Raw genomic sequence first — 24,633 nt, 5'->3', positions numbered from 1 at the left:
GCCCTAAGCGGCGTTTCAGCTTTCAAGTTTCAACCGTGACCTTTTGGTTCCAAATACCAAGTCACAAATGGGCTATTGTCACCCCTGTAAAGTAAAAAAAAAATGTTGTCTTTGCAACATTGTGGGGCCCATACACGCGTGTTTTTTCAGGTTTAAGTACCATTGTGGGGACCGACTTGGAATTGAGAGGACATTTTGGTGGTCCCCACACGTTTAGACCTCTTTTTGAGGGTCAAGACTTGGCGTAGGCATTCATTTTTGATGGTTGGGGTTAGGGGAAGGGCTAGGAATTGCATTATGTCAATGAGATGTCCCCACGATTATACAAAGACAAGTGTGTGTGCACCCGCGCGTGCGTGCGTGCGTGTGCTGAACCAAACTAAAGCCTTGAGATGGCATGTTTAGAATGAAGTCAGCCACATAATTATCCGCATTTTCTGTGACGACAATGAGGCGTTCCATGATGAGGATGATTGACAACTACCTGTTGCACGCTCCTCTCCTTAGCCCCGCCCCTCAGTCCCGCCCCCTGGTTTTTAAGTGAGTGGAGTAGCATCGTGCTAATAGTAGCACACTCATCCGGGGCTGCTCCGCTTTCCAACCACGGCATTCTTGAGAAGATGCCCCGTCTTTTAACATTTTGACGACCCCCAACTGTACGGCTTCTGAACCCGACATTTTCTTTGTTATGGTGTGGGAGGATGGAAACGGACGACGTGTCGGCGAGGGAGCAACTTTTTCACAACCGTGTCCGGGAGACCATCGTAAGTGCTGCGTTACTTTCATTATGATGCCCACAAACAAACAATGCCATGTCACACATGAATTTACACTGTACTTAAAGCCTTTTGGAATCGTACAACTACTTAGTTTATAAACGGTTATTTTAATAATCAACTCTACCAAGCGCATAGTTTTTTTTTTTTACTGCACGGATGCAGCTGGTAGAGAGGAAGTGGGGTGGCCCCATCACCTCCTGCTTTTTGACAATACTTATTTTTCGTTCTTTTCCTGTTGGTTCTCTGCTAGACATGTTTTCACTTGTATCATGTGCTGATAATTTGATCCACAGTTACATCAGGACGGATGCATGTACAAAAAGGCACAACTTGATCTACACTTTTACAGTGAATCCCAACCATTGTCACTTAGATTATTTCTAGTAAATAAATTAATAGCTCTCATCACCTGTCTCTATGCAAGCACTAAATAAGGAAGACAGGAAGAAAAAATGCTTTACAATAAATTGCTGGAGGTATAATTAACCTGTTGCCCTACATACAACAGAATAAATAATGTCTTCCTGTTTTGTGTTCAACTAAATATGTGCCTTGACTCAATAAGGTTGAGTAAATACTGCGGCACTACATGTGTTTCAGCAAGTGTCTTGTACGGTCACTGTGATCTGCTAACATTCAGTCAGTTTGGCCCAACTTGTGGAACGCATTTCTTTTTTAAATTAAAAAAGCTGCCTCTTCAGTTGACATTTAAAAAGCAGCTGAAAATCAATTTGCTTCGACTGGCATTCCAGTAAAATTAGATTTGTTGTTGATTTTAAAAAATGAAATAAATTGAATTGATTTGGTTATTTTCTTGCATAGCGTAAAATATTGTGAATCAATATCACAGTATATGAGTCATGATGATGTGTATTTTTATTTATGTGACACACTCTGTGAGTCCTCTTTGAGAAAATTTCTACAGTGTATAAAATAAATTTAATTGCTAAATTAATTTAGCAATGGTGAAGCAGTGTACTTCCCAGCATGCTTTGTAGTGGTGTTATGATACCAAAATTTTGATTTCAATACGATACCCGCGTAAAGTATCTCAATACAGGTACTGAAACAACACCATGGCAAATACTTAAAACATCAGTAAAAAAGGGGTGTACCTTGCAGCTGAACAACTTCATAAAAAAAATTGTATTAATTTGGTTCCCAGCCGATGGTGAACTGGTTGGGATGAAAATCAGCGCCACCAAATCTAAGACCAAGGGTCTAGTACCCTCTCCAGGTTGAGGATGAGACCCTGCCCCAAGTCGAGGCATTGGTAAGTATCCCCAAGACCTCCAAGTATCTTGGGGTCTTGTTTACGAGTGAGGATAGGATAGAGTGGGAGATCGACAGGTGGATCAGTGTCGCGTGGGCAGCTCTGTCGTGGTGGTCTTGATTTACCGGTTGATCTACGTTCCTAGTCCTACCGTTGCTAGTGGTCCCGAAATGAGGATGGTGACTGAAAGAACAAGATCCCAGATACAAGTGGTCAAAATGAGTTTCCTCCGCAGGGTGTTGGGGTTCTCCCTTAGAGAATAGAGTGAGAAGTTCGGTTGTCCGCAAGGAGCATGGAGTAGAGCCGGTTTGGGATGCTCGTGAGAATAAAGCAAGGTGAAGAGCATCAGCAACTGTGTCATCCTTGACCACATAGGACAGTGGTGTCCAAACTCGGTCCCCGAGGGCCGGAGTCCTGCAGGTTTTGGATGTTTCTCTTCTCCAACACACCTGAAAATCATCAGCAAGCTCTGCATAAGCCTGATAACGATCCTGTTCATTGGAACAACAGGTGCGTTGGAGCAGGGAAACATCCAAAACCTTGTAGGACTCCGGCCCTCGGGGACCGAGTTTGGACAGCGCTGACATAGGAGGATGTTACACTATGCAACAACGGCTCCAAGTCCAATTGTACCTGTAGTTGAATATAAGCAGAAACTGTGTTAGTGGTCACAAAAGGAGTGCTTCTTATTTGGATAAATTGTGTCGAAACTTATTGATCATTAAAAGGAGACTGACCCACAACGTGGCGGACACTCAAAGTAATAAATGGGTCAGAGTCCGAGCATGACGTCACCAAAGTGAGAACATCTACTTTGATTTGTGATATAATTTACTCTGGAAATGACATGACGTACATTTTAGTTTGCTGCATTGACACTTGACAGTGGTGAAAATGTAAGATTGTTTCCTTGCAATTCTTCAAATAGCCTTGAACATAGTTGAACACATTTGGAGATATGATATCTACAAGGTTGTACTTTACTCAGCTTCTCAACACTTAGTTAAAGCCACTGTGGTGATGTAAACAGTTGTAGTGGTCAGAGCATACATACATTAATCGTCAAGTCTTTTGGATGTAGCATTTGAACTGCACCTTGAACTACACTTCCAAATTAATTTGTCAGTGCAATATGATGTTGTATGACGGTAAATAATTTGTGCTCTGTGAATTACCACCATTTTGAGTCACAAACAATATAATAGTGGCACTTATTCCCGGAAGTGAATGTCCATTTTAACTTTGTTATGAATAGATTGAATTAATTTAGATGTGGTTGGCTGAGGCTCTTGTTTCCTCACAGCGACAAGTTTTGAAGCTGAACCTGCCAGCTGGCCGGCTTTTCCATGTCGAGTTGCATATTTTCCACATTCCTGACTAAGATTCCAGAACAGCAGAGATAACTGTCCATTTTGAATGGTTCTTTGAACCGTAATTGTAATTAGTTACCCTTTTGTCAAATATTAACACACTCTTAAGCCAACAGTAGTAGCAAGGATAACTGTTTCATGGTTGAATGGTTGACTCGAGTGTAAAAAAAAAAAATGCTGAACATATAGCATGGCCCACCCACTCAGTAGAATGCAGACCCCCCTGTTTGTGTCAAAGCCAGAGTTTCACACCCAAGCCCACCTAGTCTAGTCATAATTGAGTACAGCATGGAGTGCTCAGACTAGTTAAAATAATAATAATCTATACTTATGGTGGTGAAAGATGGTTCACTTGCCAGTTAACCCAGGCCGCACGTTGCCACCACAAAAATAATGCAAAACAATCTAATTGAACTCTGCCTCCTTGGCAGAGGTACAGTAATTAACGTTCCAAAGACAATGTAAGTAATATATTTAAATCGATTCCGGAGCCACCCATAGTCCCACACTCTGTACCTGGAGAGAGATCAAGGATGTTTGATGAGTAAAAGTCACAATAATGATCTGGCAGCTGACATCATTCATGTTCCCCACAACAGGATATTTTGGTGACGATGACTTTGAAGTAGGGATGGGAAATAAAAACCGGCTCAGAGGATTTGTTTGTTTGCTTGCTAGATGATTACACGACTCGATTCCTCTTCACATGTCACTGGTGTCGTGCGGAATCCTTGTACCTCCAAAATCATCACTTTTCAGTGGACCCTAAAAACATCACATTTGTTTAACCCTTAACATTGCATCATTTGGTTTGGAACTTTTCCAAATAAGGCACTATGGTATTGTATGATATTATATCATTTATAACTTGAGCAATTTTATGAGTTAGATAGCTTTTGGGTTAGCAGCCTGAGGTTTTAGCCTGCTGGTTAGCCATGTTTGACCTAAAGGATTGTATTTTTTCCACTGAAATAGTAAGCAAAATCATATATCTGTTGAGAAGAGCTCAGGCACTAACTACTTTGGGGGATTACTGAGTTTATCAACCACAGCAAATAGAGTACACATATTGTTGAGGCTTTTACTACGGTTGTTTTTTGACCACCACACATTTCACAGACATTTCCTTTGTTTTCATTTGTCTCTTTTCAAATGTGGGTCACCGTCATGCCTCTCAAAGTCAAGGGAGGGGGTCCAACCCCCAAACCAAGATTATATGTACTATACAGTTACATTGTAAAACTGTACAGATAAACTGTTACAATGATATGGTTAGAGCTGGCCATTTTTTTTTTATTTTATAGTTTGGATTATGATGCTTTAATGATTCCCACAAAAAAAAGAGTGTAAAAAGTTTGTTCTTGAGTGTGTTGCATTGACGGTACTATGTTTAATCCTGGTATTGCACCACAAACAGTTTTTACCCCTTTGAAGATGTCACGCTATTTCTCGAGTCAAATCCTTTTGCTTTTTTGTTCAATTCTTTATGAGATTAGATGCGGTGAGTCATCACACTGTCTTTTTCCCACCACTTCTGTCTTAAAAGTCTTTGACTGTGTTATGTTTCTATTTGGAAAATGTAAAGCAGCAATAGTTCAAGTACTCAAGTCAATTAATTTTCCTTATGTTTCCTTTATATCTACTGTTTAATACTACCATACCAGTACTATTTTTTTCATTAAGCTAATTAAAATGTAATGAAATCGTAATGCCATACTTATTTTTTCAAGTCAATAGAATTTTTTTATTTTGTACTGTAAACGGATAGTTAGATGAGTACAGACATTTAGTCACGCAAAGTACTGTTGTGTGAAACTGTATCTGCCATACCAAGTGACATCAATCGTGACATTTATGTGGAAACTTGTTCAGTTTTATGGCATGCTTACAGTATGCTGCAGCTACTTGAAGTGTTGTCTATTATATTCTTGTTGTGAAACACTACATTAAACTCATTCACTGCCATTGACAGCATTAGACATCAAAAATTCATTTGAACTATTTCTATTAGTTAAACATTTTTTCCATTTTTGTTGACAAGAGTATGAAAGCCTAGATTTTTTTAGTACATTTAGAACTAATGTAAAATTTGTTATTAATCATGAGTTAACTAGTGAAGTCATGCGAATATTTACAATTACAAATTGTAATCGCCTGCTGGCCCTAATTTTTAATCTTTAATAAATATATATATATATTTTTTTTTTTAAGAAAATATTATTAAAAAATTAGGGGCGTCAGGCGATTACAATTTCTAATCGCATGACTTCACTAGTTAACTCACGAATCACAAATTTTAATCTGTTCTAATACTATAAAAAAAATCTAGGTTTTCATACTCCTGTTAACAAAAGTGGGAAAAAATGTTAAACTAATAGAAATAGTTCAAATGAATTTTTTACGTCTATAGCCGTCAATGGCAGTGAATGAGTTAATGTTCACACAGGCATGATTGTAATGTATCTCTAAAGTTCATCTTAGGCTTGTTTGCTGTGAGGTCGCTTCCTTCTTATTAAGCAAGATCAACACCGGTGAGAAGCAAATTTAGAAATCCAGTTGAGCGTGTTCAAACACTGTTCAGGACAGGTGATTCTTTTGGCCTGGTTGTGGAACCAACACTTCTGTGTACATCATTCTGGGGCAAAAATGTTGAGATCCATCACCAAACAGAGCATGAACAATAGATTTGGCCTACATATTTGACAGCCTTATGTCAAACAATGATATCTGCTGGCAGCTCTTCATTACTTGGTATATCACCCACATTTCACTCTTAATCTCCCCTTTACACTGTCACCCATTTAGAACTCTTTGTTTTAATGAGGTGATAATCTTCTGGCTCCATCTGTCTGTCCATGCGTTTCCTAATGTAGATCTATTTTGTTTTAAATCTGATTTGTTTTTGTATAAAAGTAAATTTTCTCGAATAAGAGCCTGTCTGTCTGAGCCTCTTTTTGTTTCTCTTGTGGATAATGTTGGCGTCAGAACCTCGTATACATTGCCTGAATCAGGCTTGAGTTGCGTATAAATCAGCTGTGTACTAAACTCTGCAACAGGGTCTGTTGACTAACCTTTTTCCCTTTCTATGATGAATGTGCCTCAAATGTCATATCTTTCTGTGTCTTGTGCAGATCTGCGTACTCCTGTTTACGTGCCTCTACATAGTGTCCTACCTCATACTTGCACGCTTCAAGAAGACTGCAGAGTTTGTCACCGGTAAGGAAAGCTGTCTTTTTGTCTCATTGGGCAGTATGTTATAAGGGTTAGGGTTAGAAAAAAAAATGCCTCGGAGTTTGAACTTATTTTCTGAGTTCGAACAGCCAAAACAAGCTAAGCCGAACCTTGAAAATCGAGTGAAGCCGAGCAATGCCGAATGCTCACGTTGCGGTAGTTGAGACGATGCACTGCTCATTTCCAGTCAGATCGTGAATACTCCCGGAGGTGCTCCATACTCGCGAGTGCACTTTGATTTTTCCACAATTTTCTTTGCCATGGGCCCAAAGAAAGACAACAGTGCCAGTGGCAGCAAAGAAAAACATACAGTGCTGCGAACCACAGTGGAATTAGGAAGGAGATTATCGCTCAATTGTAACTACCACGACTACTTCTGTAAATACTGGCACGAGGACCCCCCCTTAGCTGTTCAACAACGTGCCTGACATTAAACAACGCACGCAAAGACCGCTTAGTAGTCTAACAATATGCCCAATGTAAAATACATAAACTCAGCAGTGAACTAACGCAATCATTAACATAGCATTTATCATCCACTGATGCCATCACAATACCACAAAAAAGGTAAGGTATTTTTTTACAGTTTAAATACTGTACAAGGTGTAAATGTAAAAAAAAAAAAAAAAACATAAATAGAAAGTAAAATAGGAATTTTCTGTTTTGGGAGCTTGGGAACGGATTAATTGCATTTACATTATTTGCTATGGGAAAAAATGTTTCAGAGGTTGAACAATTCGGACTTTGAACACTTCGCAGGAACGAATTATGTTCAAACTCCGAGGTACCACTGTATTTACTGTGGTGAAAGGTGATGGAGTCTCATTTCAAACATTCATCAGACACAAAACATTAAAACCACAATAATACAGGTTATTCCCTTCCGACAGTTTACAGTGTTAAATATAATTATTTATAGGACTTTGCAATGTTTGCATGAATGTATATTTAAGCCATGGCATGTATACGCAGTACCGTGGTTTAAAGTGTGGAGCGAATACTGACAGTACAGAAGGTGTGTTTGGTGTCATGCAGCCATGACTGCAGGCGATTTTCCCTGTGGATCAAGAAGGGGTGGTGAAGAATGTTGTTCCAAGACAAACACAAAGTTGGCGCTTTTGACTTGTAGCTTCAGGCTCCTTTTACACTGGCAAAAGCATCTTGACATCTTTTCAACACGCAAAACACACAGTTGAAGACTTTTGTCCAGCGTTCGTTGGTGTTTCCGTGTCATGATAGTCAGAGATGATCGTCGATAGTCTTGTGGATGAACACAGGCGTTAGTTCTTTGAAGTGTTGTTATGCACCGTTACCAGTTTAATTTTGTTGTTTCTACTTGTTGTTTGACATGATTCTCAGCCAATATTGTGTGTTTGAGTTCCATCTGTTGTGTAGTTTGACAAGAGAGTGCAGAGCACAAAGTGAAGCAGTAGACTTGGGTGACCAGACTCCCCGTTTGTCCCGGGACAATCCCTTTTCGCCAACCCCGTTGCTTTGTCTGGATATTATGCAGGGCCCGTCTCATTTTTTGCCATCCATATGCATGTCAATCACACAGTTGTCATAATGATTCATATGATAAACCTATTAAAAGGGAGTTTAACTGTTAATTATTTCCTATTACTTCCAAATGTAAAAAGTTTGCATTCTCATTCATACACATTTTATTGGGAGAAGTGTTCGGCATACTGGAACTACAACTACTTTGTGCTCCCGTGTCAAAAGAATCATTGGAAATGTATTTCTACTGCTGAGGTCGCTGGAGAGCGCCAACACCAGCTAAAATTTTCTAGCGGCATGTTTCCAATGCAAGGTAAACTACACAGTTGGCTCCCAATAGCTGCAAAAATTGGATAACGATAACTTGTTTAGCGCTGTTGAACGTTGTTGTTGTTGTCCCAATTGACGATAATTGACTAGCGATTGAATTTGTTGTGTAGGCCCTATTTCATTTTCAACTACATTGTAGCGTCACAGTTTCTAATTTTGAAAATCTGGTCACCCTATGTAGACGGATTTGTTAGCGTCTAATGCTAGCTTATGAACTTGTCACTTGTGAGAAAATGGTAGAGTGTTTGTGTGTTTGAACATTTTACATTTACACAATAAATTAGTAGAGAAACAGGTTGTAAATCTGTTCTTTTTAGTTCTTTGAAGGTAAACTTTCTCACGTGTAAGATGAACTGTATAATTTTTAAAAAATGGATTGACTAGGATGCACTCTATGTTTGCGACTTTCCGTGTTAGGTTTTGTTGTCAAAAGTGCAAAAATCCTGTTTACATTTCTTTGGGCTTACGGAGCTGGCGGTTACGTAAGCAATTCAATAACTTGCCTTCATTGAAAGCAGCTGTAGGATGTCCAACAGGCCAAGTTTCTTTGCTTTGCTGTGGCTGGGTGGACTTCATTACGTTTTGTGGATAACGAACTGCCAGTGCACATGTGCATGCGGAGCAGTATAGCCCTGCAGCTAAAAAGCACTTGAGCAATGCAATCTCTTAAACTATGCTCTTCTCAAGTTGCCGGTAGAATTGCGGAGCCAAGAATTTGTTTTTGTTCCACAGACGTATGGCTGGTCATACAAGATTTTAATTGCTGTCGTTCCATGATGTCAAACATAAGGGATTTTATGCAGAAATGTTTTTTTTCTGAAGAGATGGCATTCTCAGTGACTCATTATTTGTTTTTTTGAATTTGTTAATCCCTTTTACTGGAGACTCCTATCATACTTGTACAGAATGTTCCAAAACCCCTCCCTCACGCCCCTTCCTGAGGCCAGTGACAACTTTAGCTTGTTTCATTCCCACTGCAAAAACTAAAATCTTAAGTAAGATATAATTTCATTGTGCTTGTTTTAAGATACTTATTACTTAATTATCTTATTTGATCTAGCAGTCTTGGCAGTGAGTGTTAACCGCCAGTTTTAAGTACTGTGAGGATTAAAACAAACATTTCCCACATTTTAAGATGACAACTAACCAACATCAAAGGCCCAGAACTGGGGATTCATGAGTTTTCTTAGTTTAAGATTTTGCATAATCTAGTAATAAGATAAATGGGGAAAAAACACAAGTACAAAAATAGACGAGTGCAATATGGTTCATTTTGTTATATTTACTAAACTCATTTTTTTCCTTTTTTTAGTACCAGCTCAGTGGTCTAGTTGTAGAGTGCCTACCCTCAGACTTGAAGGTTGTGGGTTCAATTCCTGGCTAAGTCATGACAAAGAAAATGGGACCTGTTGCCTCCCTGCTTGACACTCAGGCTAAGTTATCCAAGTGTTAAAAAAAGAAAGTAGAAAATAGTTCTATTTATCACAGCTTGAAAAAAGTCGACATTACTTGTTTTCAGTCTGAAAATACTATTTTCAAGACCGCAGTGGTTGATATGGGCCTAGTATTATTTTCTTATTTTTCAAAATCTTACAGGTAAATTTAAGTAACAATTTCTTGTTCTGTTGGCAGGTAATTTTGCTTATTTGAAGTAATAATTTTCTTATTTTACTATTTTTTTTCTTACATTTTCTACAGTCCTTTTTGCAGTGCCCGTATAGACCGCTGCTACTATAGCTTCCCCCATACCTCTGCTATGCATACATGAGGTTGGAGTTTACACGCACACATCCTTCATATTTTGAATTCACCAATAAGGATTCATGTGTCTTCTGTAGTTACATTTACAATGATCTCTTTTAACTCAATAACAAGGTTTTGTTAACGAAAAATCAATGAAAGGTGTCACTCTGCTCTCTTTCAGATGATATTGAGGATGCTACCGTCAACAAAATTGCGTAAGTGAAAAGCTTGTAATGATTAACTGACTTGAGGCAATCTGTTCTCACTCACTCATGTTGATTGGTGTCCGTGTGAGTGAACAGAGACGCATGCGGCGTAGTTGTCTATAAGTTTATTGCCTTGACGAGTGTGCATGCTGTTGATTGTGATAGGAACAGTCCAGTATCCCTTTGCCCTTTGTCCCTACACGCTGGCACTGTCGTCTTACCTCTGCGGACCACCTTAGACTTTTACCTTTGCTGCTCTGCCAGATTAGTGTAAAAACAAACAAACAAACAAACAAAAATGTGGCTTAAGAGTATTACTTTAGTCTAACTGTCCTTGTTTCCTCTTCCAGGCTGTGGTTGTGTACATTCACGCTGTCAGTTGCAGTGTGTGCGGTGCTGCTTCTCCCCATCTCGATTCTGTCCAATGAGGTGCTGCTCACTTTCCCACAGAGCTACTACATGCAATGGCTCAATGGTTCACTTATTCACGGTGTGTTTTCATATTCATTTTTTTGTTTTTACATTCCAAAGCATCACAAACTGTTTGCATGAACTTTTTAGTCTCATAGTGAAGCTTGTCTGACATTGTTTTATTTTAATATAGTGTACACTAGGGGTGTGAATTGCCTAGTACCTAGCGATTTGATTTGTATCATTAATCATAGGTCACGATTCGATTAGATACCAATTAATCCCGATACGAATCTATAAATTGATTATTGCGATATTTATTTATTTTACTCAAATTTGGAAAATACTAATCAGTAAACTTGTACATGTACACTGTAAGATTTGTATGAAAATGTATTTATTTATTTAAAAATTCTGGCTTATAACTGAGCCACTGCATTTAACAAACAGGCTGCAGTCTGTTTCATGTTTGAACAGCACTGAAATAAAATATTAAGGCTTAATGTTCCATTAATATAACATTCTTCCATGCTTAATGTGTGAATCCTAACCCTAAGTTAAGACGTTTTGTTGAATATTCCTGTAAAAAATTATGTTTAAAAAATAATTTTTTTCCAACACCCCTAGTGTACACTGTACTGCACCCCAAAAGCCAAAATGTTTCTTTTCATTTCTGTAATCATGATGCATGACTAGTTAAACGAAGAGAGAAATTGTGCCTCTCAGTGGTCTACTGTGGAATTGCATGCACTGAAATCTAATATTTGCAAACATTTGTCCTCCTTGTTTGACAGGTTTGTGGAACCTAGTTTTCCTTTTCTCTAATTTGTCCTTGGTCTTCCTGATGCCATTTGCCTACTTCTTCACCGAGTCTGAGGGATTTGTAGGATCCAAAAAGGTAATCGTGCACACTTAATGTCATCTGTGCTCGAATATGCTCATTTGCATCTGTTTTGTTTATGTGTAGGGAGTAATGGCGCGAGTATATGAAGCAGTTGTCCTGCTGTTGCTGTTAGCTCTCCTGGTGTTGGGCATTGTGTGGGTGGCATCAGCTCTTCTCCACGACAACTTGGCCAGGAAGAGCCTCTATGGTGAGTCTCCTGCAGAATGTTAAAACTGTACCTATTTGGTCTGTGACAACATTTTACACAAGTGCGTACTTCTAAATTGCAGACCTCTGGGAGTATTACCTTCCCTACTTGTACTCTGGTATCTCTCTTTTTGGAGTTCTACTGCTCCTGTGTAGGTGTCACTCATAATTGATTTGAGATTTTAAAACTGCTGTTGATATTTGAACACATTGTCTGTGGCTTTGCGCTCCTCAGTGTGCACACCTTTTGGGTTGTCTCGGATGTTCAGCGTAACAGGCAGCCTGTTGGTCAAACCTCGGGTGAGTGACAATGCCATACATACATTGAGCCAGACTATATATTCAATGAGGCTACACTCTAAAAACAGTTGGGTCAAAAATAACCCAATGAGTAAAAAAATTAATACATTTGACTGATCCACTACTTGGGTCAATATGACCCAACTTTCTGGATTGTTTTGCAAAAACAACCCCCAAAATTGGGTAATTTTGAACAAAACAAATCCTTTTTTTCCCCAGAAAGTTGGGTCAAATTGACCCTTCTTGGCCCGAATTGGGTTATTGACTGTTTTTAGAGTGTACATATTGGTTATTTAGAAGTGAATGGTAAAAATGTCCAGTGTCACTTTTGATGACTGTTTTTACTCTTTTTTTCTTCTTCTTCTTTTTTCTTTTTTAAATATGCAGTAAAGTCAGTCTTCCCACAATTATTATCCTGAAAAAGAGACTATGGAAAAATAATAAGTTAAATGTGTGATCTAAAAAAAAAAAAAATGTATACTGGTAGCCAGGCTAAAGGATCATGTCATATCATCACTGTGATTTATTTTATTTAATTTTATTTAATTTTTTATTTTTTTGTCCACAGTCCAGCTTTGAATGTTTACTTATTTGCGGATTTTTCTGATCTCCCTCAGCTGTTTGAAGATGTTGATGATGCCCTCAGCTGCACCACAATGGAGGAGGACTCTCTCTCCAGGAAACTAAAGTGTAAGTCACGTATGAACCTTCTTTTTGTTTGTTGTTTTGTTGTTGTTGTTTTTAACTTTCAATGTGATGTTTTGTCTGTTTGAAGATGGCAGTTCTCAGTCCTGCTGGGTCAAGCTGAACATTGAGGCAATGAAGAAAGAGCACCAAGCGATCCGAACGAAACGTATCGCCTTGGGTGCGTTTCATCTCTCCAACTTTGTGCACAACGTCCAGTCATTGTTTTCTAAACTTATTTCTTCTTTCGGTCTTTACAGAAATGCGCAGGAAAGCTTCGCCATGGCAGAGAAACTTGGGTTATCCACTGGCCATGCTAATGCTCCTCGCCCTCACTGTAATTATTCATGATGTTCTCCCAGTCGGATTAAAGCCATTCTTTCATGCAGCCAATGGGACCCTTGGTAATGTTTTTGTGTCTTCAGGTGTTGTGTGTGCTGATGGTCTGTTTCAATGTGCTGGAGTTGCTCCTGGATGAGACGGCCATGCCCCGAGGAATGGAGGTAAGGATTTAGTGAGATGTTTTGCAGGAAGTGGTGTATGTCTGGTGATGACAGCTGCTCTTTGTGCATTCAGGACCCGCACCTTGGGAGGGCCTCCTTCTCAATGTTCGGTTCACTGGGTGCAGCAGTTCAAGTAGTCCTTATACTGTATCCTTTCATGCAATGACAATTTGTTTTGCCAAAGTGTAAACCGCAGGCTGTTATGTGTTATGAAACTTGTGGGCCTGTCACTCATGAAAAACTATACATTTCTGTGTTGGCCTTAATAATGACTGACAGCTATTTAATGGTGTCATCAGTTGTTGGATTCTATAGCTCTCCACTCTTCACCGGCTTGGTGCCTCGTGCACAGGACACTAACCTCACACAGGTAGCTCTAGTTTTTTGTGTGTGTTATATATCGCTGTTTATATTGAATGAACACCTGAAACTATTAACGTGAGAAGATGCCCAAAATGCGTGTAACAACTATGTACAGGTGTGGCCTCTATAGAGTGCCTCGTTGTCTGCCTCGAGTGTGCGCACATCAGACAGAAAAATATGGAAGATCGAGGTTGTTTGGGTCGTTTTTCATATTTTATTTTAAAAAGTCTTGCTTTTGACAAGCCTACATGTGGACATTGACTACGTGCGTAAGTGGATTTTTGGGGTCCAAACACGTACTTAACTCATTCACTGCCATTGACGGCTATAGACGTCAAAAATTCATTTGAACTATTTCTATTAGTTTAAAAAAAAAATTCCACTTTTGTTAACAAGAGTATAAGAACCTAGAAAAAAATTATTGTACATTTAGAACAGATATAAAATTTGTGATTAATCGTGAGTTAACTATTGAAGTCATGCAATTAATTACAATTAAAAAATGTAATCGCCTGACGCGATTTAAAAAAAAAAAGAAGAGAGAAAATCTTATTAAATATTAGGGGCGTCTGGCGATTAAAAAAATTGTGTCGTAATTAATCGCATGACTTCACTAGTTAAAATGAATCACAATTGTTATATCTGTTCTAAATGTACAATAAAAAAAATGTCTAGGTTTTCATACTCTTGTTAACAAAAGTGGAAACAAAGGTTAAACTAATAGAAATAGTTCAAATTAATTTTTGACGTCGGTAGCCGTCAATGGCAGTGAATGAGTTAAATGTAGGCATATAAAATATGATGGACAAATTAGCATCCATTTTTCCAGGGCGTAGTAGAGGTATTTGATTGGCATTTGATTTGGGCGCGTTCAGTACACACGTCCACAGCGTTTGTGGTGATTTATTTTGTTCTCACCATTTTGAAGCCTCATTTCATATACTTGTCTTTTTTTTAATTCGTGCAAATTCATTAGGTGTTAACAACACTGTTGTCTGCAGTATGTCAAATTTAAATGGAATTTTATTTTCACCTCACAGGGACTTTAAATAAGACGCATGTAAATGACCTCCATGTTACTCCATTGATCAACATGGCAGTTATTTTCCATATTTATACCTACTTTTTTTTATATATATATACGCACGTAAGTCTGCATCATGGATTGCAAACAACCAACTGGATTTGTCACTTTTACAGCCAGCCCAATTCCACATTACATGCCTTTTCATCTTTTGACAATCACACAAACAGCCCATGTGCATGTAAAACGTGTAAAAAAGAAAAAAGTTTTTAAGCTGTATTTATTTATTTCCTTTAGATGATCGCCAACTGTGTGTCTCTTCTCATCCTGAGCTCAGCCCTTCCAGTTTTTTCACGTACACTTGGTAAGCGAGTGAAAGAAACACAGGGATACTCAGCACCTGTAGTTTTAATAATGGCCACATGGGGGCGTTTGTAGCCTTTGCTACTGTGTGAAGCCAAACTTGAGTGTTTGAGACGGTGAGGTTTTATGATTTTCTTGTGGTCTTAGGGATCACGCGCTTCGATCTGCTGGGAGACTTTGGCCGCTATAACTGGCTTGGGAACTTCTACGTTGTGTTTCTATACAACATGCTGTTTGCTGGCCTCACCTCCGCCTCTCTAATCAAGACGGTAACGTGGGCGGTGCAGAGGGAACTCATCCGCGCGTTTGGTGGGTATTCTTTCATTTGTGTCAAAATGACAGCACGTCCGAATGGCCTGAGCGGTTTGAGCTAAAGTGGACTGCACTTGGTTAGCCGTCAGAGTTTCCCAGCATCGGCCCCGTTTCCCTGTGGGCTGGCCGCTTTTCCTCAGATAGAAAGAATACAATTCATACAGGAAAGTGTAAAAGGACAGGAGGAGAGTCAGATCCCCTTGGGGGACCTTCAGGCCCACCGCCCTCGACCCCCTCACAGCGCACACACCCTCGAACCCTCCACCCAACACAAACAAGCCCTCAAAGCAAGCGCGCACACACACACATGCACAGTCCCCCTTCCTTAGAGTTCAGATAGCATCTCTGCGCTAAGGCCACCTCACGTATTCTTTCCCATTGCCTCCCAGCTCACTTTTGTTCCATGATTAATTGACTCTGGTTTCAGCTAAACCACTATTTTCCCTGCTTTTGGCGCTCCACCCTACAATTGTGCACAATTTAATTTCATTCTCTTCCTTTGCAGGTCTCCACCGACTCCCCTTAACTGTCTCGCGCTCCACTGTCCCGTTCAGACTCCTCCTGGCAAGTGGACTGTCCAAAATCCAGTGACTTTTACCTTTTGTCGTCTTGTTTTGTTTTTTAAAAAAAAAAAAAAAAAGGATTGAGCCAAATACGCACCCTGTGGATTGTGCGGCGCAGTCCCGTCGTCATGGCGACATGGCTTGTACTGAGCAAAGGGATGAGGGTAGTAATAAGTCCACTACGTGCGCAGTGGGCGCTCCTCTCAGATGTTCGATGACCAAAATCTCAAGGCATGCGCTTTCATAATGAGCCTTAGGGCGGGTCCAACCTGAGACGTGGTCCAAACGTGTATCAAAGCCATATTACGTGGGGCAGTGAAGCCCCCAAAGAGGAGCCAAGGTGTGATGGCTTCTAAAAATGTGCAAGTCAGCAAAGCTATTTACAAGTGTTAAGCTGCAGCTCTGAGATAATTTCCTCTTCCTGCGCCAGATTGATTGAGTGCTCTCGCTCTTTTTTCTCTCTGACTTTACTCTTGAAGGGTGTTCCACTATTTTGAGAGTGTAAATCTGACTTCCATGTGGTGCAGCCCGGACTGATCTACAGTTGGTCAGCGAGGGGGGAAGTTCCACAGAGAAAATGGGACGACGGTACCATTTGTAGGCTGTGAGGAATGAAGAGTCTGAGCTCCTTAACAACTTTTATTTGGATAAATTTTATTTTATTTTTTTTTGTTTTGTTAGATGAGCAAGTTTACAAAGTCAACCTCTGACTTACAAAATTGCACAAAAGTAAAAGCTTTACACTTTCTTATGCATTGATGGCCAAGTGAAACCCCTTTTGGGGGAACATGTGACATTGACCAACCATACTGTGAATTATGCTATTTTGTAGGGAAGTGCAATATGTAAAGCACCGTAACTTATAAAAGTGATTTTATACTGTGTTCATCTCAGCTGGCTCACTTTTTTTTTGTGTGTGTGTGTGTGCGTGTGATTGTGTTTAGTAGGTGTGGTTGTTTCTCATGAAGCCAGTTTAAACTTTTGGATAACTACAATTGTGTCTTGATCAGCAGTAAATGGACAAAGGGTGATCCTCTTGTCATATTTGTTCTCTTTTTCCGCTGTATCAGCAGGTTATTACAAGTTGATGTGACCAGCAGGGGGCAGTGTATCTCAAGTTCAACCCCCTGTAGTTTGCAGTCTTGCTGCCCTTTCTGATTTTCTTAGTTTTTTTTTCTTTTACATGGATGGCTCTGAGGGTTCTCTTTTCTTTGTATTTTTATTTCTTCTTTTTATTTTTTATCAGCAGGTAGACTAGAAGCGGAGGTGCTTCCATATAAACAAATGTCAAGTTACACTAGCCAATTTTTTTTTTCTTCAAGTGCCAAAGATATTTTATTGGTTTCTGGGTAGTTGTTGCCTGATGAGTCCGAAAATGTAATGCGTTTCTTTGAATTGTCTCTAGGTTTTGAGATGTTATTATTTGACGATTGATAAGGAGATATCAAAAATGCTTGTTATTTATTCTAAAGCCTGTTAGTACAGCATAAAAGTCACACATGAACTGCTGAAAAAATTCTGTAAATATTTTTGGGGTATGTTTGATTAATGTGCTTTGACAGAAATGTATTTTGCTCATTACTAAAAGTAGTGCTTGTGCTCATGACATCAATCTGTTTCTTGCTAATATTAGCTGATTTTCAGAATTTTTGCTTGATTTTCACATGAATCATGATTTCCATCCAGAAGGCTCTCTGCAATAACGATTGCCGTCTTTCAGGATCTTGCCTCAAAAGTGAAAGAATACTGTATAGGACATGTAGTGAAAAAAATTTGCATAAATACCAATGGAAATTTGCATATTTTAACAGATTTTTCTTTTGAACAAAAAAATATGTAATATCTCAAAAACTAGAGCCATGTCGGTCATTTTCAGATTCAGCGACATCAAAATATCTGTTTGAAACTTTCTTGGCACCGAAATTTATGTTGACCATTATTGATTGTGATACAGCTGGGGCACAGAATCTTTAGAGTTCTTCTCAAAGATTGCCAAATAAATGCGTTTTAACAGCAAAAAAAAAACACAATAAAAATGGTCACGTTTTCAATGTGGGTTTCGGTTGCCTTTTGCTGCACACGCTGTAACAAAAGCATTTGTCTGATCTGTGGTGGCTACTTGTGACCTCCGCCTTTCTGGTTACACTTCTTTTAATCAGCTAAAGAAGAAAGCCTTATTTTGGACTATCTTTCAGCAATGTCCAACCACGACGCCACTCTCACTGTAGCCCACGCTTTCCCTTCTTCGATGCAAGTGGCAGATAAAAAAAAAAAAAATACAACTTGAATCGGCAGCACTGACATTCTCTCCTTCACGTTTCCACCATCCGCCCACCGCCTTTCTGCATCACCCATTGTCCATTTCCTCATCCCATTTTTCTGAAGTCAGTTCAAGAAAAGGCCGACTCCTGATTAATTTCTCTCACTTGATTTTTGTTTGCATTTCTTGTTTTGTTTCGTTGGATGTCTTAATCACGCTTATTTTCTTTAGGGTTTGTTTTGCATTGTGTTTCTTCTGCACAAAGGAAATGAACTCAAACGTTGATATTGTGTTTGAGCACATCTGGTGGCTGGTTGAGCTCTGAGGAAGTTCCAGATATAAAGGTGTGTTGAGAGACAGGCTAGTGCACTTTTACTCAGCCCAATTTTCATCAATTGTAGTAATAAAATAATAGAATGTAAGAATTAAACAGTTAATAAATAATGATAAATTCACTGCAGCTCCTTCTGATGTGTGCGAATTGGCCACTACACAACAGTGAAATAATGTCACGCAGTCAAAGAAACATTTCACTTAAGGCTGGGTGTCAACTTTGTCAACACTATTTCCTGAGTTAATTATATGTATTTGAATTCACAAATGATTTACATTTGATTAAATTCAATCCAATATTGATTAAAATTCAAATATGGAACATCAATTCTGTTTAAATCTCAAGCACATGATTAAAAAAAACACACACACACAAACATTAAATTATGAGGAAACAGTTATGGGTCAAATGATTTAGTAATTTTTTTTAATGAATGTAACACGTGTTTAAAAACATTTACATCAGCTAGGATGAGATGAAATTATTTTCATATTTAATTCAATAATTGTAAACATTTAAACAATTCTCTTGAAGTGCAATAAGTCAGGCATTTTGTAAATTTAAGAAAATATTTTGAAATTCCTGTGAACAGTATATTTCAAGAAAACAGAAAGATACCAGGAAAAAACCTTTAGGCCTTTAAAATTCTGTTTTCTCATGAATTTATGGAAAAAATACATTAAAATAAGCGATTTATGGTTTTATGAATCATTATAGGGCTTTTTTCCCCTTTTTTCTGTGACTGTAATCTCTAGTAATATTATAATTTTTTTGCAGAAGATAAAGAATATGTAACTGAATATTGTTACACCATCTACTTCATTACTACTTACTTGCCTACTGTCTGGCTATTAAATTTTGTGTTCAAATCTGTTTGTTAAAAGTTTTACAACGCTGCCATATAAATGGCATATACGTTTGCTCGTCCATGGAGTTTCCCATTAAGAGTTAGCCTTAAGCTAACGGACTTAAATGCAAAGTGGTTGTTGTGAATACACAATTCTCTGTATTTTGTACAGTAAACATGATCAATCAATCAATTAATTCATCATTTATTTATTTCATTTGTAAAAGAAAAAATACATTATATAACAATGTTCAAATTCAAAGTCAAGTAAAAGAAATAAAATGGGTAATTGTGCTTTTATACTTAAATACTTGAAAAATATACAAATAGACTGAGAAGATTTTGTTTTACAATCCAGATTGTTCCATAGGCTGACACGTTGAGTTGAAATACATCTTTCTTTTTATTTTGTTCTATATTTAGTTTTGGAAAAAATGTCTTCCTCTTAATTTATACTCACTTTCCCTTTTTTTGTGCTTTTTTAAAAATAAATTTAGTTTGTATATTAACTAGTAAAATTTCATGATGGGCTTTATACAATATTTTAAGGCGGTTTAACTCCATCAATTCATTATTTTTTATTTATTTATTTTTTTTATAAATAATGGGTTAGCGTGGTCTCTGTATCCACAACCACAAACAACATGAATAGCACGTTTCTGTAAAAGAAAGCTGGACTACCAAACAAACATTACCTGGGACTCGAAGTATCGAAGGTTTGTTCACTAACTGTATCACGTTCACTGGCATCATACAAATCTCCTCTTAACTCAAAGCAAAAAAATGGACGAATGATGGCTCGTATCTCGAAAAATGTAGAAGTCGGACAAAATGTTAGCCACTTTTTCCGTAATTCTTCGCTAAGCTAAGGCCGCCTTCAACTAAGAAATTAATTAATGTTTGTCATGTGAATACATGACTGTTGGTTGACGTTTTACTGCTGGTCTTGATTTAGTTCAACTTGGAGTATCCCTTTCCCTGCGGCAAGAATATTAAGTGTACTTAGTGGCGCAATCAAAGGGTTACAGCAGTCCTATTGGGTGACACACGACATTAGACTGGTTGTCAGGCGTATCTTGGACAAGGCAGCATACAGGCTGCTTGTAATGGGATGAGATATGTTATCTTTATTGTCAAAACATAGGAATGGAGGGTGGGGGGGGGGGCAGATTAGCTTTCCTGACAGTGTGTCGTTTGAACTGTATGCCAAAATGAATTAGACGCCGTTGCACCCTCGTTTGTGTGCTCGCAAATGACCGAAGCACTCACAGGAAAAAGGCGAGACTTGCTGGCTAATCAACTGATAATGGCACTCGCACTCTCGGACCAGCATCCTGCGTGCACGCTCGTGGCACGCTTGCTTCACACGGGCTGGCCTGTGCTGGGATGTTTTGACAGTTTGCTTTTGTTTTTCGGGCAGGTGAAAGATTTGTGAATGGTTTTGGAAGTATGTGAGCAGATGCTAAATTTGAGAGTGGGGGCGGATGTTGGGTCGGGTTCACAAAACAAGGTAGAGCGTCATATTGAGCGACGTCAAGTGCGTGCTTAACTTTCTGCATAGTTGACAAGCATTCCCAATTAAAAACGCTCAACCAAAGTAACGCGAAACTCACTTTTGTGTGTGCACCGCCCTGCCTCTTCCTGCGCTGATAACATAGTGAGAGATGCCGGTGGGCAGAAAGAAAGGATGGGTGTTGGAGCAGTGTCAGATCCTTGACTTTTCTTTCCCCCCGACCCTTCGGGCGGCCTCCATCTGAGGAAGTGGAACCTGCGCAACGTCTATTTAGCTCCGAGAGACAAGACAAACACTTGAGATGTCAAAGCCAGCATTGTTCCAACGCATACAACAGGTCCATCCAATGGAGTGTTTTAAATATGAAGGGAAAATGGTGGGACAATTACACATGACATGCCAGGAAAGCTCAAATAATGTCTATACTGTACATTGTTCTGAAACAGTTATGCTGTCGTCACATGTAGTGATGGAAAGTGTCACGATATTATCACGATGTTGTGGGGAGGTTAACGAGAGAAAAAAAATGCATTTAATGCTGTAAAAACAAAACTCATATATATATAAAAAAAATTAAAAAAAAAAAAGCTCATTGTGTTTTTGTACATAACAGCGGTGACAAAGAAATAGAGTTGGTCAGTCATTTTATTGTCATGTGATCCTGTTGGCTCAGAACAGTGGCGCAAGGCATCATGGTCTATGTAGTTCACAACGAGTGAATGTGTTCTGTCATGTTTTTGAATTTGTGGAGGAACTCGAGTTTCGTTCCCCTTCATCTTGCAATTACCGTGGGTCTTAAACATAAACGGCCACAAAATGCCTAATTAAAATTACCTGCAATAATAAACTAAACAGAGGGTGCTTGAACTGCACAAATAGAAAAAAACATCAACATAGTTTTAACTGATGTGCTGCTATTAATATCATAGCATGACAACAGTCTACAACAATAATACTTATTTAATTTTTAATATGGTGATATCCCTAGTCACATATGGGGGGAACGTAATAGTTACTGTCTCAATTTGGAAAGAAAGCTACATCTAAGTCAGTGACACTTTAAACAAATAAGATCTCATTGTCACACAAACTGCAGAGTTAACAAATAGGCTTGGGTAATTATATATATATATATATATATATATATATATATATATATATATATATATATATATATATATATATATATATATTTTATATATATATATATATATATATATATATATATATATATATATATATATATATATATTTTATATATATATATATATATATATATATATATTTATATATATAAAGAAGCAAAACATTTTTGCTAAGTTGCTAGGCAGATTTTGTACAGCCAAATTAGAAGAAAATGTTTCATTTTGTAAGCAAATCACTACACTCTAAAAACAGTTTGATCAACAACAACAAAAACTAACTATGGGTCAAAAATGGACCGATGCCCTACTTGGGTCGATTTGACCCAACTTTGAGACAAGAAATGTGTCTTTCATTGTAAAAGAACTCATAAATATTGGCTCATTTTGTATAAAACAACCCAGAAAGATGGGTCAAATTGACCCATAAAGAGGATTGGTCCATTTTTTATCCATACTTGGGTTATGTTTGACCCAACTTTTTTTAGAGTGTACATTGTGTTAAAGTAAACACATTACACATTTACTTCACAATTTAAAATAGTCTCTAAATGTTTTGTTTTTTTGTTAAAATGCTATAAACAGAGGATAAAGATTTTTGTTTTGTGTTGTTTTTTTTGTTTTGTTTTTTTGCTGCTTTGTATTGCCTGAGTGAAGAGGAGAAAAATGGAGCACTTAGGGTACTGTAATGTAAAATTCCTATGGTTAACTTCCAATGGAATCTTATGGGAAAGTCTCTACCCATATTTTTACACTGGGTATGATTTTGACAATTGGTTCAGACTTCAACCCCAAAAAACAAGAAATTGCCATTGCATCTCCCCAAAACTATTTAAAGACAGTAACGACAAGGTGCTATGAGGAGCCAACCAATTGAGGAGAGATGTCATTTTCATTCATGTGGCTTTTGCAGGAAGCTCAAGCAGTCACCAAGTCATGTACTCCCATCCTGAAACGGGGGAGTAAAAAGTTCAGACGATGCAGAGAGCGGCAACATGGGGGAGGCAGAAGGACTGGGCGCCAAAATTAAAACAACAACGATTAACCACAATTTTATTTCCATCGCCAGCCCACAGATGCTTTCTTGCTTCCTTTTCTCCCTTTCATGTAACATTCTCAATTTGCTGTGATGAAACATGTCGACACGGTGAAGATGTAAACGTTACTTTTTTTTTTGTTGTCGTCTGAGTCATGCCCTGCGTTTGTCATGGAGGCCGATATCTCTCATCTGTGCTGCCTGCGCCAGACGTGTGCTCGGCCTTGTTTATTCATTAAGACAGGAAAATGCCGCTTCACCCTGCCACCCCTCCCTACAACATCCTGGGATCTTCTGGAACCTTCCCCAGCGAGGATGCTTGTCTGCAACCTTTGGTGACCTTCGAAAAATCACGGCAGCCAATGCACGAGAAATTAAGTTGTTGTTAACAGACGGATAGCTCAAGAGAGATAATCAGGGTTGGGGAATCCAGGTCCAGGAAGTAACCTTGAAACAGTTTGGCTTTAGCAACAGGCGCTTCTTACTCAATAGATGGAGACCAGCTAGTTTACCTGCCAGTTGACTAGAAGCACCCGTGGCTAAAGACAAATTGTTTCAGTTTTTTTTTATTTTGTGGATTCCCCAAACCTGTGGATCACGTAGTAATGCAGATGTAGCTTGTTGGCATAGTTATTTATTAGTAAATGATGGCAAAGGATGTGATCCAGCACTTGGCTGAACCAGCACATGCTAACCGGATGCTAACAGATGCTAACTAGCAGATGCTAACTAGCAGATGCTTCTTCAAAGTTGAGGTTGATTTTTATCTGTTGAGAGGTCAAACTTCCTAAACTTTTAAAGGGTTGAAATCTCTGATGATGTCCTTACCTGCGGTTGGAATTGACTTCCAGTTGAGTGAAAATTGGGGTCAAGGACCAAAACTTTAAACCTATTTTTCTCAAAACTTGGGATTTCAATCTGGCTCCATTAAAATGGCTGTAACTATGCTAATTTTTTAGGTACGTCCATGTATTATAGATAATTTTAAAGGGAATTAACTGTAGAATTTGAATATATGAATATAAAAAATATATTTTTGTTGTGCTGTCAGAGTTAAAGCGTTAACTAATTTATTAATCACAAAAAAATATTGCATTAATCATGTAATAACGCAGATTAATCACTTTATTAATTTTGACTGCAGATGATCCTTTAGCTGACAGTGGATGGTTACAAGTAAAGACAGCCCAGGTTGTGTTTGAGCAATAAACATAATGTAATAAACATTAAAATAAAGCATTTATTAAATGTTTGCATATGATATTCAAAATATTTGATCATGTCAAAACTATTGGGGTCATTTTTTCCCACCATTTTAAATTATGCAAGTAATTAACTGATTAGAAAAAGAGGAGGATGAGCGTGTACAATGGATACATTTTTTTGAAGATGTCCTCATAACAATAAATGTTGAAAAAATTAACACATAACAGGTGCTCTTTAAATTTCATGGGCA

The 24,633-nt window shown here is 38.3% G+C and overlaps 1 protein-coding gene across 2 annotated transcripts; it reads left to right on the top strand.

The window, feature by feature from the left end:
- The first annotated feature begins 525 nt into the window (after nucleotides 1-525).
- Nucleotides 526-16,929, top strand: lmbr1l (limb development membrane protein 1-like). Of its 2 annotated transcripts, XM_077551098.1 has the most exons (17): nucleotides 526-764; nucleotides 6,554-6,638; nucleotides 10,408-10,441; nucleotides 10,783-10,922; nucleotides 11,638-11,741; nucleotides 11,811-11,934; nucleotides 12,017-12,085; nucleotides 12,169-12,233; nucleotides 12,851-12,923; nucleotides 13,009-13,098; nucleotides 13,178-13,254; nucleotides 13,343-13,420; nucleotides 13,494-13,567; nucleotides 13,700-13,790; nucleotides 15,105-15,171; nucleotides 15,318-15,479; nucleotides 15,988-16,929. In XM_077551098.1, exons 1-17 carry the CDS (start codon nucleotides 702-704, stop codon nucleotides 16,071-16,073), a joined length of 1,482 nt encoding a protein of 493 aa, XP_077407224.1. In that variant the 5' UTR covers nucleotides 526-701; the 3' UTR covers nucleotides 16,074-16,929. The 2 variants fall into 2 exon arrangements, with proteins under 2 accessions (XP_077407224.1, XP_077407232.1); XM_077551106.1 differs by lacking the exon at nucleotides 12,017-12,085.
- Nucleotides 16,930-24,633: the final 7,704 nt, after the last annotated feature.

The sequence above is a fragment of the Vanacampus margaritifer genome, chromosome 1, assembly GCF_051991255.1.
Source record: "Vanacampus margaritifer isolate UIUO_Vmar chromosome 1, RoL_Vmar_1.0, whole genome shotgun sequence".
Lineage (NCBI taxonomy): Eukaryota > Metazoa > Chordata > Actinopteri > Syngnathiformes > Syngnathidae > Vanacampus > Vanacampus margaritifer.
This window is presented reverse-complemented; position numbering and strand designations above follow the sequence as displayed.